Source organism: Haliaeetus leucocephalus, unplaced genomic scaffold, assembly GCF_000737465.1.
Source record: "Haliaeetus leucocephalus isolate CR32 unplaced genomic scaffold, Haliaeetus_leucocephalus-4.0 Scaffold262, whole genome shotgun sequence".
Lineage (NCBI taxonomy): Eukaryota > Metazoa > Chordata > Aves > Accipitriformes > Accipitridae > Haliaeetus > Haliaeetus leucocephalus.
The window spans coordinates 5,036,776-5,052,533 of NW_010972698.1; the positions used below are offsets into that span (position 1 = coordinate 5,036,776).

The 15,758-nt window shown below is 54.6% G+C and overlaps 2 protein-coding genes across 2 annotated transcripts in view; one reads left to right on the top strand and one right to left on the bottom strand.

The window, feature by feature from the left end:
* Positions 1-197, bottom strand: part of TMEM255A (transmembrane protein 255A) — a 27,260-nt gene extending 27,063 nt beyond the window's left edge. The window contains exon 1 of the mRNA XM_010568961.1: positions 140-197. Within this exon, the coding sequence (XP_010567263.1) occupies positions 140-197 (58 nt within the window). The remainder of the gene's footprint in view (positions 1-139) is intronic.
* Positions 198-3,042: 2,845 nt separating this feature from the next.
* On the top strand, positions 3,043-13,170 carry ATP1B4 (ATPase, Na+/K+ transporting, beta 4 polypeptide). Its single transcript, XM_010568962.1, has 8 exons — positions 3,043-3,105; positions 5,841-6,003; positions 8,667-8,795; positions 9,642-9,746; positions 10,031-10,227; positions 10,660-10,716; positions 11,424-11,519; positions 13,009-13,170. Exons 1-8 carry the CDS (start codon positions 3,043-3,045, stop codon positions 13,168-13,170), a joined length of 972 nt encoding a protein of 323 aa, XP_010567264.1.
* Positions 13,171-15,758: the final 2,588 nt, after the last annotated feature.

Consider the following 15,758-nt stretch of genomic DNA (forward strand, 5'->3'; position numbering starts at 1 on the left):
CCCGGGGGTCGGCGGGGACCCACCGCCCAAAATGGCCGCGCAGCCCCCGGCCCCCCGCGCATACAGCCCGTAGCGCATCCTCTCCGTGGCCGGCGGCTCTCCCCCTCACCCCGCCACCCACCCCACCCGCGACACTTACCCACGGAGTCGGGCAGGGGGACGCCGCCCGGGCGCTGCTGAGTCAGGGACTGCCGCATGTTCCCGCCGCCGCCGCTCCCCGCCGCAGCCCGCCGGGCCACGGCGGCGGACAGAGCCCCGGCAGCGGCTCCGCCGCGCCTGCGCGTTGGGGCGGGAGCCGAGGGGCCGGACCGGACCGGACCGAACCGAACCGGCCGGGGGGAGGGTCCGCGGCGGTCCCTGCGCGTCTCACCGGGAAAGGGCTCTGGATACGTGCCCGTTCTTTCCCAAAATGACTGCCTTACCCCCCCCTCCCCGCGGCGTAACGGGGTCCGGGGTGAGCGTAGCTGGTGCCGTTCGGCTGGAAACCGGCCGAGGGGTTGTGCCCTGGGGGGTGGGTTTGGGGAGGGGAGGGGGAGAGGTCTGGCCCCATCTCCAGCAGGTTCCCGGAGTTGGACACCGCCCCCCCGCCCCGCACTCACCAGCAGCCTCGCTGGTTTGGGGTGTCCCCTGCCCTCTCCCCATCTTTCCCCAGCCCCTTTGCACCCCAGCTGCTCCCACCCCGCCGCCAGCCCCGCTGCTCCAGGCCGTTCTTTGCCAAAAATCTCCCTGGCACCTCTCTGGTGTGTCCCCCCAACCTCCTCCCTGCGGTGCTGAGCCTCAGACCGGTGCTGGTGGCACTCCCGGGCAGCCACCCCACCGTGGCCACTGGCCCGGTTTTTTACTTCTTGGTGCTCTGGGATCTCTGCTCCGGTGGTGATGCCTGTTGCTGCCCATGCCCCTTTCCATGGAGGCAGCGCTCCCAGGAGACCCTGCAAGCCCCCCCCCATCTCTGGCCAAGGAGCCGGGGCAGGCCCTCAACCTCAGTTTTCCCTGTCGTGTCTGTAAAATGGGGATAAAAGCATCTTCCCACCAGGCTTCATAATTGCTTGTAAATCACTTTAATGCCCCGGGCCGAGAGGTGCTAAGTGCAAATCATGTAGTTATTTCAAGCCAAAGCATATTTCCTCAAGTTAAAAGAAACTAATCCTATCTCTGCTTCAAAAAACCCCACACTTTTATTGGATAAGAGCCTAATTACCAGCTTCTCCAGGGAGAAAAGAGAAAGCATACACCGTCAGCGGTGCAAGAGACAAGCTACAAATGGCCAGATCAATTAACAGCAAAGAACCCATCACCTCCAGAGAAAACAGCGGTTATTTACCTTGGATGAACTAGAGGAGCCCAGTGCTCACTGCCTGTGCCCCGCTCCGTGCCAGTGATGGAGGGGACGGGTCTCAGCTTCATCCTCCGCTCCGTGCCAGGGCCAGTCTGTGTGGCAGCACAACCGCCGTGATGGGGCGCGTGTGCCCCCAGGGAGCTGCTGGTGCCCCACGATGGCCCAGGCCATGTTAAATCCCTGCGCCCCATCGCAGGTCCTGACCGTCGGCCCCGAGGCCCCAGCGCGGCCAAGAAGAGCCCGCCATGAGCATGGCTGCCTGCATGCCCTAATGCTGGCACGCCTGGCTGCGGGCAGGCACCGGTACCGAGCCAGCCCTGCCTGTGTACCCGGCAGCAGGCGTGCGGCAAGCCCCGGCCAACTCGACGCAGACCGGGGCAGCTGCCAGACCTCTTTCTTTCCTGCTGCGCCCATTTATTAGCACAGCCGGTGAGCGGCTTTCAGCCAGGCTCAGGAGAGGAAAGGGAGAAATGGTGCTTTGCCTGCTTGGACAGGGCGGTGTAGCCCTGTGGGAGCCCAGGACAGATGTCCGGGCAAAGCCTCAGCCTGCGGCAAGGCAGCCTTTCCCCGCTGTTGAACGGGGCCTGGCTCTCCCGCGACTGGAAGGGTCGCCAGCCCCACTGGAAACGGGCTGAGGAAATGAGCTGGTGGATGGTGCCCAGTTCCTGCTGAGACAGACGGTGTAAAACAAGTCCCGCTGTTGCTGGAGAGCTGCACGGGGGCACAGCCAGGGACGGGCAGCCCTCGCACGCTGCCATCACGCTGCTGGAGCCGTTCCAGGCGCTGCCACACGTGCAGGGTTTTGGGGAAGCTGGCCCGACACCAGCGTCCCGTCCCCCCACTGCCCTCCAGCACTCCCACCACACCGGCCCCTCACAGCTGCGGGACTCAAGCCCACACACGCACCCCTACCCCGTGCCCCTAATGCACCATCTTGTGCCCATAATTCATTGGGGGGGAGGGAAAATCTGATATTCCCCAGCCCCAGTCTGCAGGCTGTCACAGCAAGGTGTCCCTCTGGATTTTGTCTCGGTGGCTGTGGCCGGCTCATACAGCTGGGTCAGGGAAGCCGACGCTGTGCGCTCCTAGCTGCTGTCTCAATTCGAAGGGATAAATATAGACCTGCCCCTCGCACTACCCCTTCACTGCAAAAGAGGTTTTGCAGGCATTAACCGTGGCCCCGCCGTGACTGACAAGCACATATTGACGGACACGTGCGGCCATCGAGAGCCCTAGAGATTTGCTAATGTTTATTAACAGCTCCACAGTCTTGCTGGGGCAGAGAGCTTGGCTTCCCCTTTTAGGGCGCTGGCTGGCATTGATGGGGACTTGGGCGCGGGGCAGGATGCTGCGAGGGTGCTGCAAAGGGCACCAGATGCCGGGGGGGCTTGGGATGGGATCCTGTTGCGTTGAGCTCACCCCTCTTAGGAAAGCAAGTTATTTTTTGATCCACTCCCGACCGCTGAAGTCCTGCGGAGTAGGGAGGGAAAGCAGCGTGGTTCACCGCAGACAGGCAAAGGTCTTGGCGCAGCCGCGCTCGCTCAGCCTTTCTGGGGGCTGGGGAGCTGTGCTGGGGAGGGGGCTGTGCCTGCGCGTCCCTGAGAGCCGGGGCGAAGTGGCACCCACGATGGGGCTGGTGCCGCTGGGCTCAGCCCCAGGCTCCTGCCGTGCTAACGCTTGTGTTTCTCTGCATTTCCCACCCAGGGATGGATGGAAACGCCAGCGCTGGGGACATGGAGGGCCAGCACGGGACCCCCCACCAGAAGGCGGTGAGTCTTTTGGGGGCTGCTGGCCACCCTCCGAGAGGCAAGGTGGGGGCTGCTGCCTAGGACCTGCTTCGTAGCTGATAAATATAGCTACTTTGCTTTAGGAAATGCTGCTTTGTCCCTTAGGCAAAGTGTAAGCACTTTGTACTGAGAGAGGAAGGTGCAGCAGGGGGTCTGGCTGGTGGTCCTGGGCAGCGAAGGGGCTAGAAGGGATGGGGACACCTGGGCATGGGCCACCCTCTGCATACCTGGCTTTCAGCAGGAGGAAACTGCCATTGAGAGCTGACCTGGTCTGGGCTGAGGATGGGCAAAAGCCCCTGGCCTCCTCCAGGACACCCACAACCACCAGCACAGCGTGATCCCACCAGAGATGAACCTCAGCTTTGCTTCGCCACCCGGAGTCACCCCAGCTTCCATGGCAGGCAGCAGCCTGGGGCTGTCTAGTGTCCCGACAGGTCCCACCGTGGCTGTACACCCTCCCTGCCCCAGCATGCTCCTATCCCAGCTCCTGCCCCTTGTCCAGGTGCAAGGGACTGCCCCGAGACCATCTCTCGTCCTGGGCTGCAAAGATAAAACACCTGGGAGTGTTGCAACCCAGACCTAACCTAGTTCCCTAGCTCAGGGACCTCTGCCAGGGACCTGGCAGTGGGGTCATCCCATCTTGTCCAGCTGCCCCACACAGACCTCCCTGCCCATGGGGAGAGCCTGGGGCCTCCTCAGCTTTCCCACGCTGCCACGGAGCCCCCGTGGCCTCACCTACCCAAGCAGGATGGGACCCTTCACCGAGTGCTCGATAAGAAGCATGGAGCCAGGAGAGCTGCAAACTTTTCCCTCCTTGCAAAAGCCTTCTGCAGGGCACAGCTGTGGGGTCCCCCAGGTGGGAGCCCATGGGGACCATCCCCATGTCCCCCCACAGCTCTGAGCATCAGCAGCAGCTTCTGGGTGAGGGCTCTGCGTAACAGCCCGTGTGCTGCCCTCACTGCCTCTGAGCTGCAGCTGGTGTGATATCCAAAGGGCTTTTCCCAAAGCAGCACTAAGCATCGGTGCAGAGTCCCTCTGAGCAGTCCCCACCACTCTGGCAGTCTGAGAAATTGTTTCCAAAACAGCTGCCGGTAGCTCTTTTATTTAACAGGGAGGAGAGCAGGAGGAAGGAGAACACATCCTCCTCCTCTTCTTCCATCACTTGCTCCTCTGCGGGTGTCCCGGCAGCAGGCAGCTCCCGCACCTCCTCTCCCATGTCCCTGCCAGAGACTCGTGCTGGGGCTGCTGCTTCCCTGCTCTGAAATCCTCTGGTTTCATCAGCCTTGCATGGTACAGGGCTGTGGCCATGCAGGAGCTGGCTCAGGAAGGGCTCCAGCCCGCGGTGTGGGACCTGGGCCAAGCATTGCATTGCCTTTGCTGTACGGGCAGCCGTGGGCATTTTGCCGGCAGCAGCGCTCTGACGCAAGCGTGCTCCCAGAAGAGCCCCATCGGGGCCTTAACTGGGTCCGATCGGGGCAATCAGTGGGATGGTGACGGTTTACAGCCCCCCTGGGTCTGACTCAGGCTCTCCAAGGCACAAATTTGGGCTTTGGAGTCGGTACTCTCCCCCGATTCTCACTGTTTTGCAGTATTTGTGTGTCTGAGCAGAGTTTAATCCCCCCTGCTATTTGAAAGTGTTTCCAAGCCAGACTGTCAGCCAAGCTCTCGGCTGCTTCCCGGCTCCCCTGGGGTGACCCGCGGGGAGCCGATATCTCGCTTTTCGGCTCTGGCTCCAACAGGTGCCCGCGGCCGGTGGGTTTCCATGGCCCTCAGCACAGACACGGCGTGATCATGCTGGTGCAGCTGCTGCGGGGCCACGCTTGCAGTGGGCACGGTGACCTCAGGGAGACGTGGCCAGGGCGGGCGAGCGTGGCCCTGACGCAGCCGGCAGCGGATCAGCCCTGCAGCAGCGTTTGCGTTAAATCGTGGGGAGGCGATGAACCCATCCAGATCTCAGCATCAGCCCTTCTGCCCAGCGGTACCTGGCCCAGCCTTGCCCTGAGCTCAAAGCGAGGTCTTCACCCTTTCGCACCTCACTGCCTGGTTTTGGAGATGTAGAGCGTGTCCAGGTTGAAGGGGAGTTAGGGACGGCTGCTGTGTCTTGTCTCAAGCAGCTCTTGGCCAGGCGCAGGTACAGAGAGATTTTGTGTTCCCGAGCTCCAGACAAGTGAGTTTTCACCACCGAGGCAAAAAGCAAACTCTTGCCACCCGGGAGATGCTATTCCCTGGAACTTAGTGTAATTAAAAAATAACAACACAGGGATTTCTCCAAAGACTAAACACTTGCTCACATGCCAAGAAAAACAAACTGGATGACCTCTTAAATAATGCCACCTGCTGTCATCTGTGGTAGCACAGAAAACGTGCACTTGAGCTCAGAGATGTTGCAGAGGCGTGGGAACAACCCCAGCCCTCCCAGCTCACAGGTTTTCTTTGGTCATGTTCACGTAGGTGGTAAAAGATGAGTTTCTGTAAATGCGGGGACAAAGAGACAGTACCCGGTGTGACGGCAGTGACGTACGTGTCATGGAAAAATGGATGCTGGGATCTAAGCTATCTTGAGTCAGAACAGCCAAAACTGCCTCTCTTTAACTCAAGAGTGATGATGGGAAAATGGAAATTTGAAACATTTCCAGCTATTAAGTGCTTTTGCATTTATTTTTGGCCAATGAGATGTTCAGCTTGCATGTGGGGGTTGTGTCCTGTAACTCTTCCAGGAAAATAAGCATGAGGAGAAGGTCCAGGATCCTGACAGAGGGGACGACGAGACCAAGGCAGAGATGGGGAGCAAAACCTGGGCAGACCTGGCTGGGGAGATGAAGACGTTCCTGTGGAACCCAGAGGAGAGAACATGCCTGGGGAGAACAGCCAAAAGCTGGGGTAGGTCCTTGCTCAAGCCCCGCTTTCGGGGATCGTTGCCTTTTCTGCTTCACAATGGATGCACTTGCCTGCGAACACCCTCGATAGCTTGGACTGACCACCTCCGTCCCACGTTTTCAGGGTCGATGTTTCTAACCAGTGCAATAAAGACCTAGTGAGGAGGACAAGCAGAAAACCTTGGGAAAGTTACCCTTGGTCTGGATGCTAATGTTTACTGAGAATGTGAAAGCAAAGATTTTGGGCTGCCCAAACCAGGTACTGGGAAGAAATTAAGAGCTCAAGGAAGTGCAGGGGCTGCAGGTCGGTCTGCTGCAGCCACGCACCCCTGTTGCCGCCAGCGACCCGGCTCCTGCTTGTACAAGTCAGGAGCCCGTGGGGAAGTGGCTTTGGGGTGATCAGTGTTGGTGGTGAAAGAGCACCTGAGCTGTGGGACAGGGGTTTTGGGGAGGGTGCACGCCGCAGGGCTGAGCATCCCGTCCTGCCTGCGTGTGCCCTGGCTCTGGGGTGGGAAGGGCTGGTCATCGCCGTTGTCCCACAGCTTCCCGGGGTGTGATGTGGTGCCCACAGCAGAGCCCGCTTGTGCTATCGAGGCTGGTGGGCTGGGATGTGCCAGTGAGGGTTTTGAGCACCCTATTTTATCCGTATCCATGTGGCCTTCAAAGATTACAGCTGAGGATGGAGGTGCCCTGGGTGGTTAAGAGCAGCCCGCGGCTGTGGGGTGAGCAGTGCTGCAGGCTCGGTCCGAGACCAAGGTGCCACAGCACACGCGATGCCGTCCACCTTTGCAGCTCTGTTCTCCTGACAGCACATACCCCCCACAGCGGAGTGAAAATCCCCAACCTTAGCCCAGCGTCACCTGCACATCCACACCAGTGTGAGGCTGCGAATTATCAGGGGCTGCTGCTCAGCGTTCCCAGCCCCATAGCCTGCCCGTGCCCCTGCCAAGCGCTCTGGGTCTCCTGCAAAGCCTGTGGTGACAGCCAGGAGAAACAAAGGAAACTGCCCACGAGCACCAGAGGAGTCTGAAAACCCACAAGCATGAGTCTGGGGCAAGCCTTGAAATGCACGTTTGCTCCCCCGTGCCCTTTGCCAGCCACGGAGGCAGCCCGGTTTTGCTGCTCCTTTGCTGGATGGGAAGGGTCGCAGACTGAAGTGTGGGAGCGGTACAGGGGTGACAGTCCTTAGGGATGCAGGTTTGGGTTTCTGGAGGCTCTGCCAGCTGCTGAGAAAAGCCCTGTGAGAGGACTTGCTCAGGCTGGTGTGCATGTGGCCCCAGCTGGCTATTGCTGGAAGTTATTTATTTACAGTCTCAGGGAGGGTGCAGTGGCCTCCTGCACCCTGGGAGCATCAGGGTGTGCTATACGGCCCCACTACCCTATGGACACACATACCCCCAGCTGCACACACGTGTGTGCTCACATGCCCGTACGGGGAGGGCAGGAGGGAGGCATTGAAGCTACTGTGAAAATCAAATTTTCTTTTAAAATGAGAGCATTTGGAGGTAAATGGAGCTGAGTTTTCCTGCTCTCATCTCATGGGTGAGGAGGAGAGAGTTTGCCCAGCCTGGGGCTGCTCCCCTGCCCTGGTCCTGAAGGTGTTCCCCAGGGACTGGGGGTTTCAGGGGACTCGTATTGCCAAAATGCAGGAAGCCGGCTGGCCACTGGGTCAGCACTGGAGGTCCCAGCCCCTGCGAAAAGCTGCACCCCCAGCTCTGCCGGTGACAACCCTTCCTGCTGCATTGCAGGAAACAAGAACGGGAACGGTATCAGCACCACATCCCAACACGCGTTGGCTCGGTATCCCAGCGGCAGCTCCGGCCCCGCCAGGCTGCTGCAGAGGCACCGTCCCAGCATCTTTGTGGCAGGGCTGGATGTTGTCCCTGCTGTGCCACCAGTGATGGTGATGGTCCCATTCTCCCCGGCTAGGCCCGCAGGGGGACACAGCCCCGCAGCGGTTCCCAGCACCGCGGCCCCGGCAGGAGCGCACATCTGCGTTCCCAGGGCTCCCTCCGAGCTGCCGGCACGTTTCTCCTGGGAAATGTTTGGGTTAGGGCTTCACTTTGCTTTCTGAGCCGCTGAGTTTTATTCATAGGCCGTGGCCTCTTGAGACATCCTTAGCCATCAGCCTGGTCCAGAAGAAAAACAAACCTATTCCCTGGACGTCAGGGCTATGAAACAGCCAGCGGTGCCGCAGCCCCCGAGCGATGCCGCTCGTTTCAGTCCCAGCACTTGGGTCCCTGCCGCGCCGGTGACAGGAATCGGGACAGGACCATCGCCCCGCAGCCCCATCGGCCCGTGCGTGTTACCATGCCAAGAAGGGGTGGGAAGGGCAAGATCCGAGGTGGGGTCTGTCTGTTGGAGAGAGCCGAGGCAGGTGGGGACATGGACCTGGTCCTGACCCAGCTCTGGGAAAGACCAAGCAGCAAAAAGGGTTCAGAGACAAATGGCAGCTGCCTGGGGCAGGGACTGTGTCTGGCTGAGAGTCCTGCACCCAAAAACGCCAAGGTCCATGCGTGGAGGGGGTCTGCGAGCTCCCACCTCCACGACGGACTCAGAGCCACAGAGGACGCCGTATGCTGAGCACGGCTGTGCATCCCTGCAGGACACAGCCCATGGGACGTGCTCTGGTTGCGTTAACAGCAACATGCCCTCTCTCTTTTGCAGGCTTGATCTTACTGTTTTACCTCATTTTCTACACGTGCCTGGCGGGAATGTTTGCCTTTTGCATGTACGTGATGCTGCTCACGCTGAGCCCCTACACACCCACGTACCGGGACCGTGTGTCTCCGCCGGGTACGTACCCCCGCCAGCCCAGCCTCGGGCACCTCTGCTAGCACTGGCCCAGCAAAGTGCTACCAAAATGGTGTGGCAGGGCCCTCTGGCAAAGCCCTGCTGGGGCTGTACGCTCAACCAGCCCTCCATACCACTGGAGGTGGTGTCACTTACCTCAGGGCACTGATAGAGCTGCAGGTTCTCTGCAGAGGCTCGGGCATCTTAAATAGCCCCGTGTGAAGCATTCATGCTAATTATACTAATTGTTATTCTAATTATGCTAATTATCAGGCTAATTATTCTCAAGATAAATGAGGAAGTTTAGGCATTTTGTAGGTGATGCCCATTCATTTCAGTTGCTGCTCTTTTATACCCCATGAATTCAAAATAAAATGCAAATCAAGAATAGCTTTTATGCATTATTATTTGGGAGAGTCCTAGCAAGATAATGTTCAAAACGTCTTTTCCCTATGACAGAAGCAGCATTTTCCCTGTGTTTTTGTGTCGGTGGGGAACACGAGGCCCGGTCACCCCGCTCCCTGCCCAGAGCTGGCTGGGAGCATGGGGAACCCCTCAGGCTCTGGGTGCACCCCCAAGCCCATCTCTTCCCTGCAGCACTGCTGAGACCCTCCAGGTCTCCCTTGTTTCCTGGGATATTTTGACGTGCATGGTGTTCTCTGGGTGTGAAATAGAGGTGAGGGATCAGCGGGTCGAGGAAAGAGTTTATTTGTGAGCTGGTGCAGCTGCTCTCATGCCTGTCCCCAGCCCCAAGCCTAGTTGCAATGCAACCAGCCCCTGCAACACGCCCCCCAATCTTGTGGCCAGTCCACCCGTGCCTGCTCTAACAGGGTCCGTCTCCTTCTCCAGGAGTAATGATCAGACCATACTTGAACGGGTTCACCATTGCCTTCAACGTCTCTCAGCCCAGCACGTGGCAACCCTACGTGGACAGCATGCACCACTTCCTAGCAGGTAAGCTCTTAGGCACCCCAGGAGTCGTGTTGGCAAGTTGTTTGCATCCACGAGCACATGCACACAGTGCAGGGGTCTCCTCCTGGGGTGCAGATCAGCTCTTGGCATCTCATGAAGCCCATCTAGAAAGGGAGGCTTGTAAGGTGGTCATGGGAGCTCCTGTGGGAGGGAGCTTTGCCTTTCCACGTGGGACTTGCTAACTCCCTTGACATGCTGATGTACTGTGAGAGCCTGGGTCTGCGCAGGTCTCAAGAAGCGTTAACGAGTCTCTTGGTTCCCACCAGCTTATGATGACAAAGTTCAAGAGGAGAAGAATATTGAGTGCATTTCAGGACAGTACTTCATCCAAGGGGGCAATGAAAGCGAGGAGAAGAAGGCCTGCCAGTTCAAGCGTTCACTGCTGCAGAACTGCTCTGGCATTGAGGACCCGACGTTTGGCTACTCTAAAGGCCAGCCCTGCATCCTGCTGAAGATGAACCGGGTATGGAGAAAGCCGATCGTCCTAATTCCTTCCTTCAGTGTAATCCAGTGTGATAGAGTAAAGACCATGCAGGGACTGAAATTCCTCCACTTCGCAGGCCCAGGGAAAAAGGGAACTAGAATCCCAAAACCTGCTGGCTCATACCCACTAGAAAACATAAAAAAGAAACGCTAAAAAACTTGCTCGATTTGATTTGTTGAGACCTGAGTGCTTGGAGGGTCTTGTGCCGGGCCCCTGTGTGGGATGAATTGAGCTTTAGGGCTACACCTCAGACCCCAGTCTCTTTATAATGGGATCTGCTTCTCGGAGCACATAACTCCTGTCCTGAGCAACGTGACTGGCACGAAGAAGAGCTCAAGCCCTGGCGAAAGGAGGCAGCACACACTTGGCACTGCATTTCATATAAGCATGGATGTCTTTTGTTTTTTGCAGATCATAGGCTACCGCCCTGGTGCTGGGGTTCCCGTGAGCGTGGGCTGCAAAGTGCAGGTACTGCTTTCATTCATGCTCGGCAGCGTGGTGTGTAGAAGGTCAAATGTCTTCCTCTGATGGACCCCACCAATATCTGTCCTCGTTTTAGCCCCAACCACTCACAGAACCCAGCGCTGCCAACGCCTCTGGGTGCAAGCGGGTGCCGGTCTGCTCAGAATGAGAGAGGCCACCGGTCTCCTGCTTCTCACCCTGGCTCTCACCCTCCGAGCGCTGCCGGCTCCTGCCAGCCTCACCCTGCAGGACTGGGTGCCAGGGTGCCAGCGGGACCCTGGAGCTGGGGGGGGGAAGAGGCAGGAGCTGCTCACATCCATCCCCACCTGCTCCGCGGGACCCTCGGTCCTGGGCAGCACCCTGCAAGGCAACAGCAATAGGGTGAAGGAATGACTCCTGTTGCCCAGGCAGCAGCTGGATCGTACCTTTAGAGAGCAATAAAGCAGAAGGCAAGCGCAGGGAGGGATCGACAGGCAGCAAATTCTGTAACCCTCACCTGTGCCTTCGTGGCACTGTTGTGCTTTGGCTCGCTGCAGCGGCAGCTGGCTCTCACAGCAAACACGCTGCATGCAGGCCCGCAGGCACAGCTGAGCCCTGATGTGGATTTGCAAGAGATGTCTGTATTAAAGCTCCTTCAGCTTACTCTGAAGGGAGCTGTATTTTGTGTCCCATGTGCTCTGTGTGTACCTTTTTTTTTTTTTTTCTAATCACAGAAAGGCAATGAGAGCAATCTCAGATCAGTGGACTTCTACCCTGGAAATGGGACGTTTGATCTCATGTATTATCCCTACTACGGCAAGATCACTCACGTAAGTAAGGACTCTGGCATCTTTGTTATGTCTCCTTGGGAAGGAGAGGGCAGGAGCTGCTGCACAGAGTACAGATGTGCTTTCTGGCTATTTTGGGCAGATGCAGGCAGGAGGGAGGCCATGGGCACTGGGATTACAGCACTCTATTTCTGTCTCTGACAAACTGCGGGAAATCCCTGGGGACTCCGGTTCCCCCTTGCCAGCAATGGGAATGATTACATTTATGATCTGGAGACTAAGACTGGCTTTGCTAACTCCCAGAGAAGGTCTCAACACCAGCATTTTCCCAGGGCGTTAGGGAAGTCAGGGGTTAGGTGACACAAGACAAAAAAGGATGGAGCTTCCATCAAAGCTATGACAAAACCACTTCAGGCTGGGTAGTTCAAAACGGAGCAGTCCAACAGCAGTAGCTACTTCTGAACATGCTGGCCAGCACTGCTTTGGGCTGGGCTGGGCTGTACGGCGTTAGGTGTCGTAGTTTAACCCCAGCCACCAACTAAGCACCACGCAGCCGCTCACTCACTTCCACCCCACCCAGTGGGATGGGGGACAGAATCGGAAAAAAAAGTAAAACTCATGGGTTGAGATAAAGACAGTTTAATAGGACAGAAAGGAAGAAAATAATAATAATAATAGTAATAATAAAAGGATTGGACTATACAAAACAAGTGATGCACAATGCAATTGCTCACCACTCGCTGACCAATGCTCAGTTAGTTCCCAAGCAGCGATCGCCCCAGGCCAACTCCCCCCAGTTTATATACTGGACATGGTGTCACATGGTATGGAATGCCCTGTTGGCCAGTTGGGGTCAGCTGTCCTGGCTGTGTCCCCTCCCAACTTCTTGTGCCCCTCCAGCCTTCTTGCTGGCTGGGCATGAGAAGCTGAAAAATCCTCAACCTTGTGTAAACACTACTTAGCAACAACTGAAAACATCAGTGTGTTATCAACATTCTTCTCATACCAAACCCAAACCATAACACTATACCAGCTGCTAGAAAGAAAATTAACTCTATCCCAGCTGAAACCAGGACAGGAGGTAACGCACCTTCACAACAAAAGCTGAAATGGAAGATGAGGCTGGCACTAGACTCCTATTGTCATACTGCTGCTGGCTGAGGACGAGGAACAGCCCTAGATGCCAGGTCTGCACGTCCTTTGAGCGCAAAGATCCGAGGAACAAGTCATAGGTCACTTTTTAAAACAGCAGAAAGTGTTTGAGAGTCCCATTATCCAGCCTTACTTGTCCTGGCTAATCAACCCAAGTGGCACCGTGCAGTGCAAAACTCTGATGTGATCCCATCCCCCTGAGGCACAGGCACAGAAAGACTCAGCTTCAGCATCCTGAGGCACCAGGATGGACATCAGGCAAACGCACTCAGACGCCTGGGAACCGCGAACCAATTACTAATGGTTTTTACTGAACAGGAAAGCACTGCCTGCTTTTCGGCTCCCTCAAAAATTACACTTAAATCTCCCTTCTTTTCAGGTCAACTATACATCCCCACTGGTGGCTATGCACTTTACAGATGTGAAGAAGAATTATTTGGTTCCTATTCAGTGCAGTCTGAATGGGAAAGGTATTATCAACGATGTTAACAGCGACCGCTTCCTGGGCCGAATCATCTTCACGCTCAGCATTGGAAAGTAGCCACCGCAAACACTGGGCACTTAGGTTAAGTCAATCAGAGGCTTTTTCCTTTTTAAAGCATAAGGCCAGCATTTTTTCTGCTAGGAAAAACAGGCACATGGAGATTTTTGTTAATTTATTTTTGTTCGTAGTTAGGAAACAAATGAGATGCAATGGAGCGCGGAACCACATTTTTCATCATCTGATGTAAATGATTATTAGTAAAAATTAAAAGTTACCTCCTGGGCAGAGAACCTGCAAAGGCATTTCAGTTTTGATTAAAAAAAATCTCTGGTATCTGAATACTATTTTCATAAGGTCTTTTACGAGTGACCTCTGTGGAGTGAATTTTTCCAGGCTTTAAATTTTAATCTTTGCCATAGTTTTATGTGCATTTCTCAGGCAAAAGCTAACAAGAGGGTAGTTTATTAGCACTATTCTTGTTAAAATAATAAAGAGCAAAAAATCTGGATTATGCCTGCAATGACACAGTTAAAAAGTGAAAATGGCAGATCTCAAAATGCCTCCTAGGGTCTTCAGCACCAAGAGCATCTTGATGCAACATTTTACACTGCTTGTTCAGCACACCCCAGGTGTTGGAGCAAAGGCCATGTAGAAAATCATTTGCCCTTGAACCTTTCCAACTGTTCCTTTCTGAAGTGGGAAGATTAATGCATTTCTCCCTCCTCCTCCTCACTCCAGTACTTCTCTCTGCCCCAGGAATCCTCATCAAGTCCATTAGGCAGGGACAAGTGAAAGGAGCTCTTCTCCCCCCGTTCAGGTTCGCAGGTTGACGGCTGCTCCTTCCCCTGTTCAGGCACAGAAGTGCCTGTGAAAAAGGTTAGACCCCCCCCCAAATATTTCAGGCCTGTTCTTCCCCCTTCCAGAGAGGTCACAGCTATAATGCTGCAGAAAACCACAGGAAAACGCTTAGTCCTTTCATCGCTAAGGGGTCAAGGCTGGTATTGGCGAAGTCATCAATTTATCATCCTCAAAGCCCTTTGAAGCACGCTCGCCCTTGTCAGAGAGGAGTGCCGCTCACCGGAGCAACCTCTGCTGCGCGGCAGCGTGACCCTCCCGGACCCGTCAGCGTACAGCCTTCGTATTTGACAGAGATGAACTGCACTCTGCATGTTATGAGCTACGAGAACACGGCAGGACAGGACACCTTAGGATAATGTACTAGTTGGAAAGCACACTTACTAAAATTACTGACTGAACAAGAGCATTATGGTATGTTTGTCCTACATTCTAGTCCAGGTACTTAATCTGCCATCATTTCCTGATCTATATAAATCTCTAAGAAGTCATTTTTTTGTATTAAAAATAAAGCATCTACAGTAAACTTAACTCTATGGTACCATTCTTAAAACACTGATGCAAGAGATGCAGTCTGACTTTAGCTCCCTGTGCTGGCCAGCTGGGGACTGAATTTCAGAGCAGCATGTAATGTGATCCTTTAATACTGAGCACTTGATTAATGTTCTAGGGCCAAAGAGTTCAGAAGCCCAATACAATAAGACTCACTATACCCTAACTATCACAAACAACCATCGAGCAAAACCTATTTATTAAGAACTGTTAAAAACCTGAACCAGAGGTAGTTTAGGAACTAATTTTGCTCAGATGTGGTTGTTCATAGGACACCAATAGAGCTAGGGCAACACAATCGTTCTGCCTGCACAACTTATCTGAAAGGGCACGTTCTGATCAACAGAAACCAGCTTCTGCCAAGGAAGATGCTGCCGTGCTAGCGGCTCTTCCTTTGACATCAGAAATAAGTTAAACCCACAAACATTTCCCCGCCTGGCAATTGCTTTAGCTCTTTTAAAACATTTCTGTTTCTGTAGGATCCTGAAAGGAAACCAAACCCTTCATGCTTCAGGCCATGAAATTACAGCTCTCCAGCTAGCAACAGGACAAAACTTTGTTTGTATCTGTTCCCTACCTGCCTATTGGAAGGATTCATGAAGCAGTTGGTCCTTTAGCAGATGCTGGACCCATGCTTGGATCCAATCAACAAAGAAAGATCAACTAATTCGGATGTAAATGTGTGAACAGCTTAGAAGCAAAAGTTTCTTTCCCCACCAACATTCAGATCCAGGCATGCTGACAATCCCGTTGGAAAAGTTCTCGGAAGTGGCACGCGTGTCTACTTACACTAAAACAAAGCTTTATAAACACCATAGTCAACTTTATTTTCCATACACATATTCTGCTTTCAGCATATTTGTACAGTCATTTCAAGATTTAGAGAATTGTATACACTACTCTTCATGCTACCACAACCTTAAAGTGCTGGCTGAATTTTTGACTTCTGTTGAAGCCCAAAATAATAGCTTGTATGTATATATCAAATATATACGTATGTGCATCTAGGAAATTGCCACATTTTACTAAAATAACCTAGCAAAAGTGATGCAAAATACTTGGATCTGCAATCTGAGCATGAAACCATAGATTGAATCCATCTGCTGGCAGCAGAGAAGCAACACTCTGACAAGCAGGTGTTATTCAGAAATTGCCAGTCTCAAAATAATTCACCGTTTACCACTCTGGCAGGGAAATCAAGTATTGTGAGAGCAAAGGTACAACACAAAAGACCAAGA

Coding starts and splice junctions, on each gene's coding strand:
- ATP1B4 (XM_010568962.1), top strand. CDS start 3,043: ATGGATGGAAACGCCAGCGCTGGGGACATGGAGGGCCAGCACGGGACC. Junction 9,747..10,030: donor CATGCACCACTTCCTAGCAG/GTAAGCTCTTAG, acceptor GGTTCCCACCAG/CTTATGATGACAAAGTTCAA. Junction 10,717..11,423: donor GCGTGGGCTGCAAAGTGCAG/GTACTGCTTTCA, acceptor TTCTAATCACAG/AAAGGCAATGAGAGCAATCT.